The sequence below is a fragment of the Gadus chalcogrammus genome, chromosome 7, assembly GCF_026213295.1.
Source record: "Gadus chalcogrammus isolate NIFS_2021 chromosome 7, NIFS_Gcha_1.0, whole genome shotgun sequence".
Classification (NCBI taxonomy): Eukaryota; Metazoa; Chordata; class Actinopteri; order Gadiformes; family Gadidae; genus Gadus; species Gadus chalcogrammus.
The window spans coordinates 21,401,629-21,424,589 of NC_079418.1; the positions used below are offsets into that span (position 1 = coordinate 21,401,629).

At 44.9% G+C, this 22,961-nt stretch overlaps 2 protein-coding genes across 2 annotated transcripts in view; both read right to left on the minus strand.

The window, feature by feature from the left end:
* mark4a (MAP/microtubule affinity-regulating kinase 4a) overlaps positions 1-2,009 on the minus strand; it is a 13,216-nt gene extending 11,207 nt beyond the window's left edge. The window contains exon 1 of the mRNA XM_056594835.1: positions 1,468-2,009. Coding sequence (XP_056450810.1) covers positions 1,468-1,554 — 87 coding nt within the window. The 5' untranslated portion in view covers positions 1,555-2,009. The remainder of the gene's footprint in view (positions 1-1,467) is intronic.
* Positions 2,010-12,142: 10,133 nt separating this feature from the next.
* Positions 12,143-22,349, minus strand: exoc3l2a (exocyst complex component 3-like 2a). The gene is made up of 13 exons (XM_056594234.1): positions 22,255-22,349; positions 20,015-20,620; positions 18,836-19,053; positions 17,351-18,104; positions 17,112-17,226; positions 16,911-17,021; positions 16,705-16,805; positions 16,269-16,379; positions 15,896-16,031; positions 15,680-15,802; positions 15,431-15,586; positions 14,191-14,312; positions 12,143-13,275 (listed from the first exon to the last, which is right to left on the minus strand). The coding sequence occupies exons 2-13, from the start codon at positions 20,593-20,595 to the stop codon at positions 12,942-12,944; spliced, it is 2,862 nt and encodes a 953-aa protein (XP_056450209.1). The 5' UTR covers positions 20,596-20,620; positions 22,255-22,349; the 3' UTR covers positions 12,143-12,941.
* Positions 22,350-22,961: the final 612 nt, after the last annotated feature.

A 22,961-nucleotide genomic window follows, 5' to 3' on the forward strand; every position in this document is an offset into this window, starting at 1 on the left:
CCCCCCCCCCCCCCCCCCCCCCCCCCCCCCCCCCCCCCCCCCCCCCCCCCCCCCCCCACCCCCCCCCCCCCCCCCCCCCCCCCCCCCCCCCCCCCCCCCCCCCCCCCCTCAACATGGCAGTTTGCTCTTACATTTACACTCATATCTATGGAAACACACACACACACACACACACACACACACACACACACACACACACACACACACACACACACACACACACACAGCACACATATAGAAATGCACAAAAGCCAAAGAACAGACACCACACACAAACACACCTTAGAGCCAATACAGCCTCCTTAAAATCTCTCTCTCTCTCTCTCTCTCTCTATCTCTCTCGTAGGTTTCTTCATCTGTTATCTAAGATTCATCTGATTTAATCATTTTGGGTTAGCAACATGCTGATAATTAAGGTTACCTTCCAACCTCACCTCACCTCTCTGTCTCTGTCTCTGTCTCTCTCTCTCTCTCTCTCTCTCTCTCTCTCTCTCTCTCTCTCTCTCTCTCTCTCTCTATATATATATAATATCAGTTAACCCTGTAACACTGGATGGATGCATAAACCAATGTACATCACAGTTGCCAGAATAAATAAAGTGAGTTACTCCTATGTTGAATGCAAAGCATTATCAAACAACACTTAGCTGGGCCATGATTAATTATGAATTTATTGTTGACATGTATCCATCTATTCTGAAAGATTGAATTTAAATTAGAATGCAATGCAAAGGATGACCATTGGTGAAGATAGATAGATAGATAGATAGATAGATAGATAGATAGATAGATAGATAGATAGATAGATAGATAGATATTTACTCTTTCTGTTTCACTATGTTGTCATTATTTTACATACAGCATTAATACCAATCCATCTGGGATCTGTATCGCCAGGACCGGCTTCTGTTTCCCATGTAATCGGGCCTGTATTGAATGTATGGCGCTGTCTAGCACCATGGGCGGACGCTTCGTAGGCTACGCAGCAGTGGATTGCAGATCATTGTATGTCGTAATCCTCTTACACTTAGGAGCTGTTAGGAGGACAATGCGAGAGTATGTATTTCATATGTCTTTTTTCGTCCAATCCATCCAATTTCCTTCGGCCACTCAAGGGGAATGCACGAGCAGTAGGCTATGTGTGACATCACTGTCTTCACAGCGGTGGTCTGATAAGAGCTGACGGCTCGTATGAGCCTTCTGCGCATATCCACTAAATGTTATCGTATGCGGATGGACTCATTCCGGGCTGTTTGCCTTCCATCAGCTCTTTCGCTGTATAGACACTCAAGGATAGCCCATTTTGAGGGGACCTGCTCTACTGATGAGCCAACCCATATACCACGTCCCACAGCCCCCTTTAGCAACAACGCACACACTGGCAGGCCATCCACGGTGCACATAAAACATATAGTTATTCGAGAAGGAGGTTATATTCGTCAGAAGGAGGGATATTTTTGCATGCACAATCAAATGTAGGCTGTAGGCGATCATTGCACTTACATGGTCAGTACTCCTGTCGTTTCCAGACGGTAACGCAGATCGAGAAGACATTTTCCCTGAGCAAAGGATCACTGTGTGTGTATGCGTATATAATAAGGACCGTTTTAGGCTCCACGGACAATAATAACAGCCCACATAGGCAGTTCCGCAGATGCGACCACGTCCCAATGAGTCTGCTTCTTATCCAACCGGCGAAGCCGTGGCGGTGAAGAGACCTGCTCTGCCTGTCATGGCAGCAGTAGATGTACGTGTTGTCCTCAAGCAAGCTGCATGTTTCACCATCCACTTTGCAAATGTCCGATCAAAAACGCAGCAATGCAATTAGAATCCCATGGAGCATCGAATCCGGGCTAAAATGCGGTGCTGTTTGGCCAAAGCCCAACGTCTCTGTGGCGACTCTCCACCCCCTGCCTCATTTCGCCACAGAAATACACAAATACGGCTGATTCTTCTTCTTCTGGATGAATGTCTCCGTTTAGCATAATACTAGCACATGATATTCTAAAATTTACCCCATGTATGTATGTATACACGCAACCGTCCTACTGTGCACCAGTCCGCAGGGAAACAGAAGCTGCGGTGCAGGAAAAGGCTCGGTGTTCCCAGTCCGGGAGATGCGCCACTTCTCTCGTCAGGGATGCTGACAGACATCCTCCGAACTCTACCGAAGGTGCTCCCGATTGCACGAGTGCAAATTTAATCATAAACGAGGCTAAGCTTCTACAAAAAATGACAGGGATAAGGCAAACGGACTATAGCAGTTGATGTATTCAGAAATAATAACAATAGAATGAAATTATAAAATGTGCAGAGCTATTTCAGAAATGTACAGGCTATGTTGACAGTTTTGCATTGAGTGGCAGGTGCATCACCCGAGACGATTTTTAGGAGGCCTACTGATCTCAGGGTCAACCACATAGGCTACATAAAATAGACCCAATGTTATTTATAAAACAAAAGACACAATAACAATTGTGTACAACTTATTTTGTTAAAATGTAGGCCAAAAACTGTGCTTGTCTGAAGAAGACAATTCTGCAACATAAATTGAGTAACGATACATTTATCCTATATTGTCTTTATAAAATATGATAATTTAAAGTTAATAAATAGGCCTACATGCATATTAATTACATGTGGCTTACATAAGAATCAAAATAGACCGTTTTTAACCATTAACTAGGCATAGGCCTACTATTGAGTATGAATAGTTGCTAAAGGCTGGCGGCTAGGTCCACCATAATTAATGATAATTAATCCCAAGATGAAGATGCCGCACTAGGTGGTGCATACCTGCATAAACTTTAAGACGTTCGACTAGATTGACACCGATCGCAGAACTTTAAAGGTACAATATAACATTGACACTGAGCGTTCAGACTGGGTACTGCAGTCCAATAATAATATTAGAGTCCGTTCTCTGCACGCCCCGTTCAGCTCAGACTCAGCTCCCGAAGTTGCCAGGTTGAGGTCACTGAATAAACTTGAGCGCAACATACATTTTTGAGACAACCGCAATAATTTTATTTTGACAGTGACAAGCGACAACGAGTCCTACACTGTAAGTTGTTCAGCTAATATAAACGTTTACAATTGCATTTTTCACACAAACTAAACTTTTTGCCTATAACTGGTTAGCCTGGGAACCAGACGAATCTCGCAAGCTCATGTTTAATTTGCTCTGCAGACGTCTTGCTCCCCTCATTTACAAAATATTTATGGGTCAAGCTGGCCCGCCACTCAGATAAACAACCGTTTATCTGATACGAGGCGGGATAAATATGATGACTGTGCAGAGAAGAATTTTCAACAACAACAAAGATGGCTTCTGCTTATATAGAACGTCTGTTGATTACGCTATCGAGATTCGAGACAGTAATTAACGGACTGGATGGTATATATTCACTAAAAGAACACACTACAGCACACTACAATTTTTTTAATGAGTATGTTTTTCGTCGCTCACTGCTCAGTCAGATGTTTCGTTGCTGTGATTGGTTGTAGGCCTATCCAATTGCGTACAGAGGCATTTTGGTCTGCACCTGTTGGTAACGCCCTTTGGAAAACATCGTTAAGAAAAGCGTAAAGTAAAGGTGCCTGTCTCCATCATCCAAATTCAACTCCAAGATTAACCAGTGTTTTAGCAGCTCCTGCATCACCCTGTCAGGGTTACTTTCGCGACAACGCACGTCTATACCTTATGTCGATGTGCATTATCTCTTGCTTATCTCCTCTCTACCCTAAAATGGAGCCGGAAGCTATGAGGACAATTATAGTCAGGCCAGTTGCATATTCAATGCAACTGGCCTGAGTGATACAGTTTAAAAACAATATATTTATTGAACAGCAACAAGTTGTTCTGAAACAATGAAGCGGACGCACTTTATTATTAGAAAGTTTTTGGCTGTAGTTCATAGTGAGTTGATAATCTTTCCTGGTGTCCTACAGTGACAAGGAAGGATACACCAAACGGTGCCAGATAGGACAAAGCATTGGGTCTTACATTTTATGGCGTCTTTCTTTTCAGATTATGTTGTTCTTATACAATTGTGACAGTACTGTAACACTGTGCACTGAGTGTGTCGATTTTGATATGTTGAGTGGAGTTAATTGGAAAATAAATGTTTGGGCTGTTCTGTTTTCAGATAAATGGCAAGATAATGTACTGTATGCATGGATAAATGGATTAGGTGTATGCTAGCTGTATGCACCACATCCTTTAGCTTCAGGGCAACGCCATAGAAAAAGAAGACAGCATTTATTGTCTTGCTCGGGTTTTGATATTTTTTCACACAAAATGTATTTTTTGAAACCAAAGAAGAATTTGGTATTTAAATATTTTCAAGTTTAAATAGCCTATGTATGCATGGAATATTTTGTGAAAGTGGAAAGGCTCGTAAGGCCCCACCCAAAACAACACCTTAAACATCAAACAACATGACATAAATATGGTTTTCCAGTAGATATCATCAATAGAAGAAGGATAGAAACCTTTGTGCAGATTAGGTTGTTTATCGACTGCTTATATATTTGGATGTTCTGGTCTTTCATACGTTTAGATGCATCTGTTGGATAAGGTACTGATAGCTTGGCTGCAAGTGCTCTCCATTTTTTGGTTTGTTATTTTCTTAAGTTATTTTGACAAGTTCACTTTGATGGACTATTTAAAATAAATGTGGTGGACCACTATATTCAGTGACTCATGAGAGCATATGCAAAGATTGCAATTCTTTGTATTAACCACTAGATGGTAGGACTGTTGAACTATTGTCACTAACTGATTTGCCCAAAGTATATTCACTGCATACAACAAATAGCATTCTGTTGTATGCAGTGCACGGTGCACCCCCCCCCCCCCCCCCAGGCATACGAGTGTCAAAGGGTGTCAGCAAAGATAGTCTGTGTCCGTTGTGTAAAACTAATTGATTACCCTGTGCAATGACTGAAAGCCTATCTGCCGCTCCAGCACAACTCGGCAGGTATGATCATACGAGTGGTTGTTTGAGAGGCAGTAGCTGGACAAACACTCAGAAAGGATATTGCTAGATCTGCGGTTCATTTAGAAGAACTCTTTGCATGCATGTGTGGCTTGTCGTCATTGTTTGAGAATGCTTTTGCTCCTGTGTTTTTAGCATGGATATTAAAAGAAAAAGATCTTGCAGCATGGTTTGAACGCTGTTCCGTTGTTATGTGGGTAATAATAAGGAGAAACTAAAGGGCACACTGCCAGATACAAAGGTACCAGTAAGACAAAGATGGGTAGCCACTCAGTTCAGAGGTGAAATGGCCTCATTGTTAAGTGTGAAAGGGCAGGTTTGCAGGGTCCAGTCAGCACAGACAGGAAACACAGTCATTAGTCTTTGGCTCCGCGATGGTGAGAGATGACTGGGGGTTCAACAAGCGGTGAAAGACATTGGTAAAGTGCTTTTGCTGTTTTGACAACTGTTTGTACTGAGCATAATCAGGAAGAAGAATTATGAATCCAGTTCATTTTCTCGTCTTGACCATTGACAGAAAGGTTTATGGATCTAAATGTTTAATTGCAAATAATTAAATAATAAAAAATTATGGACTTGGACTTATTTGGACTAAGTGGGCCGGTGTTGCTTTGCACTCAGACAAGAAGTTGTTCTCTGTGAGAATGAAACGTCCACAGTGGCGGAGCTAGGACATTTTCAGTGGGGTAGCCAGGGTGAGACCAGAGATCATTTTGGGGTTGCACATAAATCTAAATATGATATAAGGCATCTTGAATTTAGGGAATATTTAAGGCATGTACACGCTGTAACTCTACATCCTAATATTAATTCAGACAGTGGTGTAATTGTCAAATACACTTTTACTTAACAATTTCTTGCAGTTACCTATGAGTCAATCTCAGCTCAGTCTGTTTAAAAAAACTACACTAACTCGACTTTTGATCTAACACTGTAAGAGTAAAAAGTAAAAATGCAGTGCATTTATCAGAAAATAAATTAAACAATTGCAAAAACATTCTTTTTTTTTTACTGTTGAATCCCTGCTTCTAACATAAACAAAATACATTAACTTGCCATAGATTCATCTTACAACAGCCCTATTGTGTGATTATTGTGGTTTGCAGCAAAGTGATTCACAAAATCACCAAAATCCAGGGCTTTGCTCGTCTTGACTCTACGCTTAAAACTCCTAGATTTCTGAGTCGAACATCATCCATGGTTGATTTAAGGTAGGTCTTGACCAGTTTGAGTGTGGAAACGCTTTGTTCAAAGGTAGCTGTACTCACAGGTATGGCAATGCCCCAGACATTAATGTATATAGTTTGCAAAAATGCAAAAAGATGCAAATAAGACAACGGTTGCCAATGGGGTGGCTGGGATTCAGTCCAGTGTGGCCCCGGCCACCCCTGGCAACTCCGCCACTGAACGTCCACAATTCCCGCGGTCAGCAACCGGTTCATGCATTTATCTTTTTAAGTTGTGCAGCAGCAGAACTTGCCATTTCGGACTGTGAAGGCACTTCTAATGAGGCTTTAGCATCTTCCATCACTGCATCATGTTTATAAAGGTTGTTTGGCAAACGCAAAGGTTCTCATGTATTTTTGGGTCCAAATATGGGATTTTTCCATTCAATTATTTTGATTATTTTACAAATATTTATTCAAATTAGGCATGCTTTATCATTAAATGTAAAAAAAAAAAAAGGCTTCATATTTTTTTATTCAAAGAACTTTCATTTTTTATGGAATTGTCCAGCAGTACACTTGAACATTAAGTTGAATATAGTGTTCTGCCCTGGATAACAGGGCAGAACACAGAGAGTCACCTTGTAGAGAACTAGACAAGCAGACTTCTGGAAACAAAAGGTCAATGAGGTGTGAAATATGCAGTTACTGGTCAGGGATACATGCAGGGCTGTACAAGAAGTACAACAGTGCTGTGCTGTAATCAGGTGGCCCTCTCTGTCCTGCTAAGACATTGCAAGGATGGATAACAAAGTGCTTAAAACAAAAATAGCCGTATCTAGCCTTTTTCTCAACTCTTCTCTGGATGATAAGATAAGAACCTACTTGGGGTTTCGATGCAGAAAGTTTACTCTAAATCCTACCTCTGCTTTGGGTTTCCTGCAACGCCTCTTCCTGACGCGGCGCAGAACACAACCTGCTTACGTAAATAAGCGGGGGAGAAAGCACAAGGAGCCAAAGGTGAGGCCCTGTTGCCATATTTCACAGGAGGCACCATTGTTTAGCTTCACACTGGTTCCTTGCCATGCAAAGATTTTTTCCGCTACTGCAATTTACTAACGCCACAAAATGTGTTGTTTGTGTTTAAATAAAACCCGACAACTTTTGTATGAGGCGAGCGGGTGAACGTGTGACAATTCCTAACCGAGGGAGGACTCTTAGGAAACAGCCGTCTTCCCCGTGCTTTGTGCCGTGGTACATGCAGTCCTCCAGATATGTTTGCTCATAGATCATCCAATGACGGCATGGCTTGCAATCCAAAGTTGTATACACTTGTTTGTATGAACCTCTTCGTAACATTTCTACATTCTTATATGTGGCTTGAGCCAGCTCACCTCATTCCGGTTGTGTCTTGAAGTCATCCAAGGGCAATATTTTGGTTGGATACAATTGAAATGTGCACAGGTAGAAAATTTAAACAAAGTTGCCCATACTTAAATATTTGGCGATGCAAAAAGTCATTGTAAGCGTTGACTGTCCCAAACGTTACTAGACTTGATGCTTTAATACGTCTGTAAAAACTGTAAAAAAAAAGAAAAGAAAAAAGAAAACAACGAATGTCTGAGATTACCCTATTGACTTATTAACCCTTTCTTTTTCTCCGCTTTCTTTTGTCTTCAAGAGGGGGAGAAGTTCAGAAAGTTCTTCCGACTGGTGCTATGGTACCGGTCAGAGGTTCTGGCCTACTCTGTCTTATCTGGACGTTGGCTTGGTGGAACAATGTCTGGGTCATTACAACCATGTTTTTGTCTGAGGTTAAAGAAACAGACTCACATTCCTTATCGACAGTAAAGGTGAGTCTGGAAAAATTAGGCAACCTCCACCCCTCCTTACTTCCCTCTGCAAAGCCTCAATAAATTCATGGCCATCAAGGATGTCCCTTCTGGCCGCCCTGTTTTCCTCCCGTAGATATGTCAGTTCAACCCGCTAGTGAGGTAACTGCGTAGGCGATATGCCCAGGTTAAGTTCCCCTCTCTCTCAACCCACTTTCCTGTCTGTATCCTTGTCCTGTCTGTTGTGGCACGGAAAGCCCATACAAGTACAAAAAAAATACATATCTGACTCATGATTCGACTGTAATTCGTCCACTCTCTTGGGTCAAATTTGTTTCGCCCTGTGTCTATGTCTTTGTTCAATTCTTAACATATTTTCCATAAATTCATGATTGGATGTTTCTCGTAAAACGTGGCTAAGGTTTGCCTTTTATTCAGAGGAAATGGGGTTATTTGAATCATTAATACTTCCCACAATAAAGTGACATGTTGTATTCCTGTTTCCATGTAAACTGAAAGATGATGAGGTAACATGACAAAAGGGATTTTGCTATATTTAGATTTGAAAAAACAAAAAAAGTACAGTTTGGTTGGGATGGTTGTGTTTTACTGAAATGCTGTGTCCAATCCATATTGTGCAATTTGCGAACAATTCGTTTTAACAAAAATGTACAGCATGTTTTCCGACAATCCTTGTGAGGAATGACCACAAGGGGTACCCTACTATCCAGTCCACATGTGAGGGACTGGAGAGGCTGCAGTCTCCAGTCCAGTTGATGATAACATATGAGGCCCAGGTCAGTGAGACCAAAGGGGATGTACAAGGATAAATAAAGATTAGTCAGTTACGCATGCAGGACCAACCCAGCCGCCCCACGTCTGTTTTTGCTTCACGCTATTATTTGAAACGTCAAAACAATTTATACAAGAGGGAAACAAATAACCCCACAGGTTGGGATGTTTACAGTGATGAAGGCATCCTGCCAACATGGCTAGGAGCAAATATTTATAGCCACGCCTCGCACTTCAGCTCAGCTGTGTAGAAGTGACACAAAATTGGATGCATTTTGGTGATTGTCTTTCTCCATTTGACAAAATAATATGATCTTTTAATTTATTCGAGAATTAGAGAACAGCATGTTTTTAACTTCCCAGGAAGCTTACGGACTGCAGTGCGCTACCTCAAGCAAAAACATGTTTGTGTTCATGCTTTCAAATTTTCCGGTTTCCGGTTCTGGTTCGGGTCCATGCCAGGCCTATATGCCACATTTTGCATGATAAATTCTAAGAAACACATCATGCATCGATCAGATTTTATCAAAGGGCTATTTTCAACGGCTGTCGAGGCTTTGCTTCAACAAAAGCTGTACATCCGCCTTCCCTTCCCTTCCCTCGCCTCTCGAGTCCCCCAGAGCCATATCTCACAGAGGTCGTTGACACTGACACAAAACAAGACCCCTTGGCCCGGTGAGTCCACCAGCGTGAAGCTGTAACCCCCTCCCAGAGGGCACCGGAGAGGGGGGCCCATACATCTTCTTCAGGGCTAAATAAAGAGCCCACTTGATGGGTACGCTCTGATAACATAAATCAGGATATCCCATGGCGAGAGAGATGGAGAGGAGCTATTGTTTTCTCGTCAAGTGGGCAGTGATCGTGGCGGACAAGGTGCACATGATATACGTAGGCAAAAGAGAGAGGGAGCGAAAGAGAGAGAGACAGAGGCTGTGGCCGTGTTGAATCCTCTTGTTCTCGTTTGGTCCAGGACAACACAGCAGAAGGCAGGAGGAAAGGATGGCTGTATGAAGGTGTTGTGCGTTTACAGGGGTTTCATCTCTCCACTGCTAGAGGTAGCACCAGTGAATACTTGAACGCCTGCATAATATAGAGCTTCACCTCATCATTTAAAATATCCAATATTAATCAAAGTGATTATCTTATCATTGATACTAGCCTGTGACCGATAACATAGTCAACGGTTACTGGAAACTTGACGACCAGTGTCTTGATTTTGCAAGTATAAATAGAGCATCACCTGAATGCTGAATGCACCCCTTTACCCACAAATCCCTATCATTGTTTACCATATTCAGAGAAGTACAAAGAAAGAAAATAACCAGAATTCGGTGTACAGATGAAAGGGGAATTACGAGACTGAACAAGGAAAAGGGATTGGCGTACCTTTTCTTTCCGAAAACAAAACACACACACAAACACACACACACAGACCGTGATTGCATCCAGATGGGTTTACCAGCACAGTGCTGCATTAATTAACGGAAGCAAGGAAGTGCTTCCCAGGGACTTCATTGTGATCCAATGGATTGTGTTGGGGGCTGATGCTTGGGGTGTTTGGGTGAGGGAGTGGGGGGGACCATCCAAAAAGCCTTTGGCTCTTGCTGCTGATACCTGGCCTGTACCCCGTCTCCATTGGGCCTGGTACTACTGAAGGATCGTGGAATACTTGGAACCCCAGCCTCCGACATCCGTTCTAGAACTACTATTGTCAGATGACCAGGTGAGATATCCAGCATGAGTCAGAAGAAGTTCTGCCAAACTTATGATTCAGTCCAATGCCAGGGCCACTCCATGTTCTTCCTTCCCGTGCTCCGGGGTTGTGGAAATTTTGCTAGCGAGCGCGCTGTGTAATCCAAGGGCGGAAATATCACAGACCTATTGTTTTCTCTTTGTTGGTAAACATGTAGCCTTCCAAACCTAAAGATGGTTGTGTGATGAGTGTTACTTTATATAGAAGCTACAGAATGAATTGGCAACGTAGTGACACGTTAAGGCCAAGGTCAGAGTTGGCAGTGGATCAATTGGACCAAAAATTCAAGAAGGTGCAATTATTATATATTATTATATATTACAATTCAGATGAAGAGTGTGAGTTATCCATGTCCTAGCTCTGCACCTTCAGGTAAAAACATCAGGAAACGGCAAACTGTGTGTGTGTGTGTGTGTGTGTTTGTATGTGTGTTTTTGTGTTTGTGTGTGTGTGTGTGTGTGTGTGTGTGTGTGTGTGTGTGTGTGTGTGTGTGTGTGTGTGTGTGGTGTGTGTGTGTGTGTGTGTGTGTGTGTGTGTGTGTGTGAGACGCCAGCTGCCCTTCCATACCAGATGTATGCTCACCTGTGCTCAGTGGGTCGTTAGTGTAACTGGGAGTACCTTGGCCTGTAAAACAGCTGCCCCAGTTCTTTCTCTCTGTCTCTCTCTCCCTCAGTCTCTCTCTTTCTCACTCTCTCTTTCTCACTCTCTCTCCCTCCAAAACTTGGTTTGCTTTCCTCTTTCTACCAGAACGCCCCTGAGCAAGGCTTGTAACCCCTATTACGTGTTATCATAGACATCTGCAGGTATTGGTTATTTTATCATCTGTTCTCTGGTCAAACGTAGGTCTACCTTTTCAGAGAGATAGGCTCAGTCTCGAGTCAATCTGGGCTGTGTTAGCATACATCCCCCCTGCTGAGGCTAACAGGCTTTGTTTGGAATAGCCCACGAGCAAGTCAAACTTGAAAAAAAGCCCAGCCGTGGCTCGCACCGTCGCTCCGAGCGGCAGGGAGGAAGTTCCCTCCTAGTTCATGTCGTTAACTTGGCTCCAATAAAAGCATCCGTTTGCACCTCTCTGGACAACAGGAAGTCTTTGTTTATCGAAAAACATCCCCTTGGCAGACCCCAAGGGTGTGACCCCCGTTCTCTGCCCCTTCCATTACCCCCCCACACACACACACCTCCACCAACAGCTTCCCTCCCTAGCTGTACAGTTGCAGGTTGTCTCGGTGTAGCCATGTTTGGGCCCCGTTTTTTCAATTCCAGCGTTCACCGCTTCACCGAAAAATACACGTAGGACAGAAGCCATGAAGTATGTGTTTCTATGTCTCGGCTTCTGCGTTACGCCGCCGCAAAGGGCCGTTTGTCAAAGTGCCCGCTGCCGCGTATTTTTACATAGCCTTTGACATTCCCTTCGTCCAAGTCACCTCAAGTAGGAAGGAACAGTACATTAGATGTACAATGAGGTGTTCTCAAAGCGTCCTGACGACGTCATGCTATAATTAGCACCTGGAGCTCTAGGTATCCATTCTAAACTCAAAGTAACGGTAAAGGCAGTCATACACAATAAGTGAGAAAAACGTACAAAATTGATTATGGTGACCCAATCAATAGGTTTTTATTACATGTCCAGCAAAAGATCCATGTTATTCACAGTTGGGGTTCAAAACATATACCATACATACACACACACACACACACGCACACACGTATGCATACGCACACACATGCGCATACACACACATCATTCTAACACACACACACGCACTGTCAAATATTTATATATTTCTATATATATATATATATATTCTTACATAGATAAGCGGTATATCAATTACTAAAGTGTGGCTTTCTGTGCAGTATCCATAGCAATAACAGAGCAACTAAGATGTTAGATGACCTGCCGTGTGAATACGTGTTACAACCAAATGTACTTCTACAGGACATTACCACATCGCAACTATGCAGGCAGGTAGCAAGGTGGCCTAACACGGCATTCGCTTTGAGAAACTGCTTAAATGAATGTTAAATATGACTTGTCTTCCTTCTTTGTAAATGCGTACTTGAGTACTAGAGATGATCTTGATGAATTGCGGTATTCCTTCACACCTGCAGTCCTCTGAAGGTGATGAGACATTTGGTGTGAGAAAGCACGATGTACACTAAGAGAAGTACCTGAGCTCAAGTTTCTTCATTCGGCTTTCTAGGAACGGCTTTGCTTGCAATACTTTTGGCGTTGCCAAACGCCTTTACAAGGTGCTTGATACAAATCGTCACAAACATTCACAGTGTATGACTTTGTGATTGCTCTATCGTTTTTGTTTTTTTCAATCTACAACCCGCTGCCCTCCCCGGGAGAGACCCAAGCGTCAGACCCAACTCGCAGCCGTTCCCCCCCTTCTTAGTCCTCTCTGTGCCCCCCGGCAGCGCCCTCATCGCCTTGCCGCGACTGTTCGTGGCCGTGGTTAGCCGCCGTCTTGCCGCCGGCCTGCTGGCGGCGGGCGGACCCGTGCCGGCGCTCCGACAGCCAGTTGGCGACGCTCATGGCAAGGCGGAGGAGGCCCAGGCTGAGGCAGTGCACCTCGGAGGGGATGGGAATGTCTGAGAAAACGGCGTGATCCCGGCACATCAGCGCCGCGCTGCACTCAAAGTCCTTCACCACGTTGAGGATCTCCTGGCGCTCCGCCTGCCGCATCATGCCCCGCACGTTCAGCAGTGTTGACACGTGCCTCTTCCTGTCGATGGTGGGGGAGGGATACAAAAGACTGGGATGAGAAGTGGTGCGTGTTGGAACTTTTCTCATGGCCAACCGGAGTGCCTCATACACCATGTGTACAAGGTTCGGAGTTCCTTGTCGTCATCAATCACTCTGTCGATCACTCTCATCTTCCACGCATCCTCATCCTCCATGTATCCTTATCTGTGTACGGATGCTAAGAGTGTACATACGAGGGAGGCTATCCTATCAGACACCTTCATCACTGAGTACAGGCCAGGATGGCAGCCCCAGCAAACAGAAGTCAAAACATTTTCTGAATTCCTTATTTATTGCTCTTATCATCCATCCCCTGCCCCCCCCCCCCCTCCCCCCCCTCACTACCCCAGCCCCCGCTTAAATTCCAAGCCGTGGCACCAGACTGTCTCCCCTGGGGGTGGCAGGAATAGGAACTCCCCTGCACTTCCTGTCTGCTGCACCATGGGTCATGCGTCACACCCGGCGGTGAATTGCCAAAACTGTCACCTGAGCTTCAAGCAGTAACACAAACAGCCTCTGGAGAGGGGGGAGAGGGGGGAGAGGAGGGGAGAGGAGGGGAGAGGGGGCTGGGACTCCCCTTGAGGGCCTCTTCAGTCTCTTCCATTCTCAAAACAGACCCTTGTCGGTCGCCCGAAATAGCCAGGTTAATGTAGTTATGTTTCCGCGAGTCTTTTCCTTGTTTTGATCCATTGTGTCAACAAAAGGACCATACATTCTCATTCGATTTCCCCGCCTTAGGCAGAGGGCCAAAAGCAGCCCTGTGATTGTGCCGCTCTACACACGACATGGCGGCCCCTGGCGAAGACAGTGGAATCTTTTTATGGGAAGAGTGACACCTGAGTCATTAGCGGGGGGAAGTGGTTTTTTGAGTGATAATAAATTGCTCAGGCCTTACCGTATATCTGGAAACTCTTTCACCAGAACGGCAACTTCCATCTGAATAGAGGGGGTGTCTTCCAGGAGAATGATGTCAGCCAGATGGCAGATGAGACTGTCCAACCATGATGAGCCCGACTCCTAAGACGACAGAGAGCTTTAAAACTTGATCTAAAAATGCAATGGTACCTATCAAAAGGCATGGCAGTACCATATCAAAAATAGAACAGTGGGATGACTATTGTATTTCATGGGGAATTCCGAACCTAACGTTTTTGTTGTTTTGATCAATATGGAGCTCACAGAATGACCAAATATGTACGTGTTATTGAGGACTACAACGGATTGCAGGGCAAAGATAATTTCCCTCCGAGAGACGTGAAGAGCGTGCACGTGTTTTTTTCCACGTATTTTTTCCTCAAAGTGCCGAGCTTGTCGGAATCCTTTGGCCTGCATTCACTAAAAATATCGGTGTTGTTGTTTTTGAGGCTGCCATTAAAAACGCATCCCCTGCGTTTGCACTGAAACGTTGTCCTGCTCTTGGGCAAAAGGGGCCCCCAAGGCCATCCGAGAGCCACATCAAAGCCAGCCAGCTGACGGGAACAGGAAGTTCCTTCTGAGCACAGAGGCTTCCTGTTGTCAGCCGGTAGGTGACGGACACTTGTTTGAACTCGCACACACATAGGGGGCAAATGCCATGCTGGCAGGCCCTGCTCCTCTGAACCTTTTTTCCCTTCCACGGCTGGGACTAATGTCATGCCACTTCATCTATCTTCATCTCACTGATGGCAGCCATTTTTCTGCACGCTGTCCTGTATCAACACTGTCTGAGTTATTTGTGACCTGGAAAACCCAAGGGTCGGGCTGCATCCAGAGTCCCCGGCCGCTGCCTTCCAGGCCACTTCTGGTCTGCACTGTTAGCATTAAGCTTCACTGGAATATTTTGTACAGGATATTCATTTCCTGAAAAGGCATGCCCAGTTCCAAACTCTGAGGTCCTTGGCCTCTCTATTGGCTCAATTAAAAATGACTTGTAGGACCTTTTGGGCTGACTAAAAATGGAATGGAAAAAAATATGGAATGGTAAAAAGAAGTGCTTAGTTGGTGGGAAATGGAGAGAAGCATCTAGTCCATTTGCCAAAACCATTGTTTGTAAATGTATCCATTTTCCTTATTCAGGTTAGCATTCGTATAACTGAGAGACATTTACGTGGTCATTTGGCAAAACAAACTTGAATCTTGAGACCCGTGCTGCTTACCAGATCCTTGAATAGTCCCTTGAGCTGTTTGGCCTCATCCTGAAGCCGGAAAGCCATCCTCTTCCTCATCTTGGAGGAAGTGCAGATGACCCTTCCCCGCAGTATGGCTCGGACATACTCTACTAGGACTCTTCTGTGCACCTCGCCCACAAGGATCTGTCATGGAAATAATGAATTATCAAACCATGCAAAGCCCAACCACTGAAGCCGTGTGATGGAACTGTGATCCAGGTCAGACTTTAGTTGTACCTGGTACGGTGGTGGGTCCATCCTTCGGAACTTCTTAAAGTTCTGCTTGATACTTGCTTCAATTGCCTCAAAGGCCACAGTGTTGTTCAGCCATTTCCTCTTCACCAGCTTGTCAAAGAAAGGCTGGAAAGACAAAGAAAAACGGCACACGTAAAGCCACAATTGATCAAGAATCAAGACGTGTTACTGGTTTCGGACATTGTGCACATTTCTCACCCTAATGTGCTCAAACAGTCTGTCGGTTAGAACTCGCACTGATTGGTTGACAATCCTGTCCAGGGACGTGTTAGCTCTCTGTGCTATCTCCTCACTTCCCTGTGGGTCACACTGCCTGCAGCGCTGCACAAAGGTCCTAGAGGGGCACGCAGGATACAGATGTTATGTTTTCACCAAAAGTGCTTACAGTGATCACAGAGACCGATCTTAAAGAAACTAGGTGTCCTTCTCAAAGACACTTACACGTAGGCTCATTGGAAATCCAAATCGAACAAAGGACATTTCAGGGGGCCCTATGCGTTTTTGTCCCACCAATTTTGATGATGTTCAATAGAATGATATTTCCCACTCTCCCAGTTTATTGCCAATTTACCTGAGCGGAGGGCAGCAGTTGACCAGAGCTATTGTTCTGGAAACATATCCGTCTCCTCTGTCTCCAAACTCGGCCTGGGTCTCATGGAACATCTCCACCTTTCTCTGAAAACTGGACGCGTGGAAGTTTTGATGAGTTCACATAGCATATACCAATTGCATACATCTCAACAAGGATAGTTATGGTCTACATTAAGATATATAAAGCAACGGTAACAGGCTTACACTGCCATTTTTTTTTTTATGAAGCCAACTAGACGATCGCTGTTTTTGGTGATCAAAGTCAAAATATCATATTGTCACATGTTTCGTTTAACATGGTAATTATGGACATTTGAAATTCATCAAGAGTCACCTACTTAAAAAAACACCTGATTGCAAAAGCAATTCTGTATAAGCTAGTCAACCTTAAAGTGTTGAGAAAAGCCAGTACTCACCTATAGAGGAAATCTGCGAGTCCTATGAGGCAGCAACGTGCCACTCTGGAGCCCAAAAACTGGCTGACAGTTGTGGATCTGTCCAGGTCAACCTTAAGTCTCTGAACCAGAGAAATAGGCAGACATTAAGCTTTTTAATTGAAAACTTACAGTTGAAAACTGACCTGTTCCCAAAGCACATTTTTGTGAATAACACAATGCTGTACCTGGATGACAGAACGTGCCAAATTGGACTGAAACTCCTCTATGTGCAGAGTCTGGGCCCATCGCCGCTCCTCTTCATCCAGAACCTGGATCAGTTCTCTCTCGACTTTATCCTGAAAGTCATAAATACGTTATATTATGAAGGTATTTCCTACTTTACAAAAAATAATAAAAATATAACAATCAAAATGCATTTTTTTTACCTTGACAATATTGAGGCAGTTTTGTTCCAGCCGGTCCACTGTGTCCTGGGGCAAAATCGGCTCCAGATGGGAATAATTGATATGTGTGGAAACGCCAATATTGCCTAGGACATCCCTGGTGAAAAACATACATCAAACATAAATACCTGCATCCTTTACGTGTTCCTTCATTGTGTATCTTTGGCTACTCAATGGGTGTTAAAAAGTTCAAATTGAACAATACAAAGTGTGGGACGTACCTGTTGTAAATATTGTAGAACCAGTCCAACAATGAGTACACGTCTGTGACCTGCAGCGGGCCGCCTGTGATGGTCCGCAGCCGCTTGGCCACGGCCCTGTGGTAGCTCTCCACGTACACCTGGAACGCGGAGAACTCCTCGGGGTAGATGGACACGGCGTTCCTCCTGGCGGCGTCCAGGTCGTCCACCATGCGACTCCTCAGGCTCTCAAGGTAGAGAGCGAGCTGGCCCGCCTTGGTGTCCATCTGGCTGGGCAGGCTCCAGTCGGTGGCCTCTGCCACCGCCTGCCTCCACTTCTGCTTCAACCTCCGCGGCCGGTGGCTGGGCTGGCCCGGGTTCTGGGGACAGCCCTCTCGCGGAGGCTTGTCCTCTTTCAAGGCCCAGGAGGCGTCGGCGTGCTCCTCCTGCTGGATCACCAGCACCACGAGGCACAGGTTGGGCCTCGCGCTGGGCTGGCGGAGAGACTCGCGCACTATGTCCCACATCTCCCTCTGCAGCGCCTCGTAGAGGAGCTCCACATCCTTGGCTTTGCGCCGGCCTGAGTCCAGCGTGGCGTTGGAGCTGAGCAGGTCATCCTGGAGGGAAGGCGTCGAGGAGCCTATGCTGGAAGGGGTACTGGGGAAGCTCGGTGTGAGGGCAGGATTCGATGCGTTGGGCAATAAAGAGAGCAGCTCACACTCTCGCTCCAGCTCCTGGATGTGTGTGTCGGCCTGGAGGAGGTCCCGGTTGTTCACCAACTGTAGGATCTCCAGTACTGTGGGGGGAGAGGAGAGAGTCAGGATCCTTTCTCAAAGAAAACCCAAAAAATATGGAAGAGCAAGCAAGAGGGCAAGTTTAATAATTTGTTGCTCTGTGACCTCGTTCCTAATCATGGCCAGGGTCCTGGTAGAGCTATGAACAGCAGCTTGGGTCAATGTAGCTAGGGAAGATGGGACCTGCGGTGGGAGGAAGTGATGTGGTTTCTTGACCCCACTGTCGGTTGATGATTCAACCCAGCGGACGACCTTGTAAACTCATCGCAGAGCGCTCTAGGATTGAGAGGAAATCCAACTGGACATAGCCAGGAAATTCAACGTTCTCTCTAAGTACAGTTTAACAGAACTAGCTCCAATGTGTTAATCTTGCAAGGCAAGATCACCATCGGGCGAGAATCCATTTAACCAGGCTTCAAGTTATGCGCATGTGGCCTAACCACAGTGCATCGGACCAATCAGCATATGAGGAACTACATGTGATCGACGTGCTAGACGGCGATACACAGAGGATTCATCCAATCAGCTGGCAAGTATTTTCTTGGGATTGCCCCTTGCTTGCCACTTTCCAAACACTTTCCAAGGATGACTTCCCAGATGGTTCGGTGTATCAAACCATCTTGCGCCTCGAGTTCAGATGTGTTTGGCCATTGAAGAATTGCCATGGCAAGCAAAGGCCCAACATCACAGCCATTTCTCACACACTTTGAGGTGTCCAATGTGCGGATCTTACCTGAGAGCGGCTCCCTTGGTTTGATCACCGGCTCCTCCTCTTCCTCCTCCTCCTCGGTCTCCAAGGAGCCCCGGTCAGACATGGATTCCCGCTTCAGCTTACCCAGGCTGACCATCCTGAGGAAGGAGGGTCGCCGGCGAGCCTCTGCCTCATGATCCATGCTCAGATCCCCACAGGGCAGGCTCTCCCTGCGCATCTCCCTCCGCCTGCCTGTGAAACTGATCACCAGAAGGCCTCCATTAACAACCCTCCCACCAAATGGTTCAACCACACTGGTGCAACTGGTGTCCTTTCGTAATACCAGTAAAAATTGGTGTCTGACTTGAAAAGTCTGAGTCTGAGTACATTTCCCTCTGTGTGTGTGTGTGTGTGTGTGTGTGTGTGTGTGTGTGTGTGTGTGTGTGTGTGTGTGTGTGTGTGTGTGTGTGTGTGTGTGTGTGTGTGTGTGTGTGTGTGTGTGTGTGTGAGTGTGTCTGTGTGTGTGTGCGTGCGTGTTAAAGTATAGTAGAGCATCACCCAGAAATGGAATGCTACATATTTGCACATGTACAAAACTTTCCTGCCGTTGGGAATGAGGACAATGTCTCGGCTAAAAATAGCTCCATTCACGGAGCGGCGCAAGTTCACAAAATAGACCTGACAAACAAGAGCAGTTCCTGAGATCAACAGGTTTGTGACCGGGTCATTAAGTAACTCTAAAGGTAGTAGAGGACTATATGGTGGTATGAGTGAATCTGTGTTACTTGACCCTGACAATCGTTTATTTTCTGAAACCTTCTGGAACCACTCATCTGGGATCAACTGTCTTATTTCTGATACTATTTAAGCACTGTTTGTTATTCTCCAGGGAACCTCTAGCATCTGGAAACACTATGAGAGCTAGAAAATAATGTTCCCCCTCTGGATTTGTTTTTCAAATGGTTTTTAGTGAATTTACAAAGTTCTTATCTTGAGAAAATAATTGAGCGCAGTTGGTTCAGCTTCAAGACGCAACTACCCATTGCATCACCGGTTGATACACCTTAGAGAGGATGATGAATTGTTGATCTGTAGACTATTTTTATCTTAATTCATAAAGTTATTAATAGCAGAACCACTTATTCAATGCTATTCATGCTATCATGTCACAAGCAAGGTCAAAACCCCTCTATTGGCGCCTCTGCAACTTCCTCTGCTCACCGGAGAAGTGTCATGATTTCCTCTGAGCTTCTGCGTAGTCCTTTCCTTTTCTCCTTCTCTGGCGTGGGTGTGGTGGCGCCCGCAGGGCTGCGCTGGGCCGTGCCCCCGCCGCCCCAAACGCTGCGGCCGGAGATGCGTAGCCCCTTGCCCAGCTTCCCCAGGGTCTTGAGGGGCGACACGCCGCAGATCCGCTCCAGCGTCCCGCGCAGGGGTCTGCCCTTGGGGTTCCCCGCCCCGTGTCTCTCCGCGTTCACCTCGTTCTCCTCCACCTCGCCGTCCCGTGACGTCCGGTGCTGCTGCTGCTGCTGCTGCTGCTGCTGCTGCTGCTGCTGCTGCTGGCGGTATCCCCTGACCTCGGCCATAATGAGGCCCGGGTCGTCCCCGTCGTTCCTCTGGTCCTCTAGAAGGTCCACCTCGTGGAAGGGGTTGAGGTCCTTCATCTCCTGGAGGTCCTGGAGGTGGTTCAGGTCATTCAGGTCCTTGAGGTCCAGGTCCAGTCGGGGCAGGATCAGCTCCCCGTTGCTCCTGGGGAACTCGTGGCAACTCTTGGATCTGCCCGGGAGCTTCTTTAGGATGGGCATGTCACACTTTCTTGGTTTCAACAAACTGAAAAGAAAACATGTGACAGAATTAGCACCTCGGTTTTTACTTCATGTGACAAAAACTACTTATGACTACATATGACATTAAATACATTTGAAAAACTGTCTATGATTAAGTCCTAGCTCCAAATAAATTCATTTTCGCAACATCCTTTCAGGTCGGTTTCATAACATTGCTTGCCAAATACTCAGGAAATACAAATTCTAAATATTATTGAATTTAGAGAATGGCTGTGTATTTTCCTTGACAAAATACACGTGTTGGACAAACTCATATTAACAATATCTTTTGATGCCAAATAAACTTGTTTGACTGGATTAAAATGTAGTACACTTGAGTGACAGGAGAATAAATACTTTTTATATTTTGGATTATATTGAGACAAATAATAAAACAATAGGTCAATGCTTTTCAATATTAATATGGCACACCTTTAGACAACCTTTGAAAACGTATTTATTAAATTAATTGATGAATATATGTGTGTTACTGAATATTATTTAAATTGTCACCAGATTTCTAAATCTTTTCTTTTACTTCACTGTGACACCGTGACCATTGTATTCCAAGATTTTCTGCTTAAACAGGAAGTTCTGGCTTTCGACGATTATAAAGTAATTATGGAAGAGGATATCAATTCAGATGGAAAAATACTTGATTAATATTACAGCTGCAAATTAATAACAATACACCTGTATAATGATTGGAGAAAAATCTCAGCTCAAATAAATAAACAGGAATCTGGGTATTTTTAAATCTATATATATTTTTCTTTTTTTATAGATTATTTTATTATTTTTATGCAACCTCAAATTCCTTTTTTTTTTGTGGAAATTAATGGTATTATTATTATTGTTGTATTATATAGCACAGACATAAGTGCTAAGAGGTGCATATTGTGGGTAAAGACCATTATATCTCTTTTAAAACGTATGCATTTTTGCACTATAGAAACTGTCTTCTTTAATAATCCAATACAGTAACGATGTATCTTCAAGTAACCAAAACAATGTTAAAAAAAAAAACGTGCACTCATCGCAGCCAAACATGTTGTTTTACCTATCAGATATATCATGAAGGCGTCCTTTCATCTCAATGTTCTCCGTATCCCCAGACTTAGCCATTGTTTAGACACTTTGTATTATAACCAGTATTATGAAATATCTCCATGCATACCAAACACTAGTTAAAGCTTCATCATTTACTATGGCTTTTTAGCTGAAATTGTGCTACAAAAGTAGTAGCCTATTGTTATAGCTGCTTTATGGCTTCAAATTTGAAATGGCTTATCTTATTGTGAATAAATTCACAATAAGACAAAGTTATCATATCTATCCATAATCATAAGCTTTCACACATCGAAGAGGGGATAAGAGGAACGTCTTTGGCGCGTTGAAAATAACAACCATGACGTAAGAAAAACATACATCGGCAATAACTACACAGAACACGTCCGCATCATCTGATCATTGAAGATCATGGCAAGCCTTGTATCTCTAAGAAGAAACAAATCTACATCTCGACTCAATCCCAACCCCAGCCGTCACTAGGATTCCCCGGACTCCCATGACCACAGTGAAGCATTCAATATGAAGAAGAAGACTCTGTAGGCCTAGGTCCTGCTGGATTCTGCTTACCTGGTGTGACGGTCGTGCTGAGCTTCAGTGCAATCTCATCCTGGAGAGAGCTGCATGTATAAGCCTCCACTGGGTCTCCACTGTGTGTGCGTGTGTGTATTGTTTGAGAGACTAAAAAAAAAGTGTGCGAGTGTGGCCGTAAGTAGACTCGGTGGCCGATGAGAGAGGGAGAGAGAGAGAGAGAGAGAGAGAGAGAGAGAGAGAGAGAGAGAGAGAGAGAGAGAGAGAGAGAGAGAGAGAGAGAGAGAGAGAGAGACGGCCTCTATTGTGGTGGAGGGTGATGGTTTTTCCTCAGGAAATGCCCGTCCCCCGTTCCTTCACCCCCCCCCCCCCCATCCCATCCCATCTCTGACCCACCCCCACCTCCTCTTATCCCGCCCCAGAGACTGCTCTAACCACTGAGTGTGAAGGTGACAACTTGACAACTGCATGGCAACTGAGGATGAAGTTGAAGGATGAGATTACAGTTTGCATTTCCCAATCGCCTGTCATTTATTCTGCGTACATTGGTGCGCTTGTGCATGATGTGTCTGTGTGTGTGTGTGTGTGTGTGTGTGTGTGTGTGTGTGTGTGTGTGTGTGTGTGTGTGTGTGTGTGTGTGTGTGTGTGTGTGTGTGTGTGTGTGTGTGTGTGTGTGTGTGTGTGTGTGTGTGTTGACTAGCTTCCTCATGTTGGGGACAAGTTGTCCGGGACCTTGAGCTCCATAC

Excerpts from the sequence above, each read along its gene's own strand:
- exoc3l2a (XM_056594234.1), bottom strand. The coding sequence starts at position 20,595 with ATGCCCATCCTAAAGAAGCTCCCGGGCAGATCCAAGAGTTGCCACGAG. Across the intron at positions 17,022-17,111 it reads ACTGCCTCAATATTGTCAAG|GATAAAGTCGAGAGAGAACT; the intron begins GTAAAAAAAATG and ends TATGACTTTCAG. Across the intron at positions 15,587-15,679 it reads TGGACCCACCACCGTACCAG|ATCCTTGTGGGCGAGGTGCA; the intron begins GTACAACTAAAG and ends TTTCCATGACAG.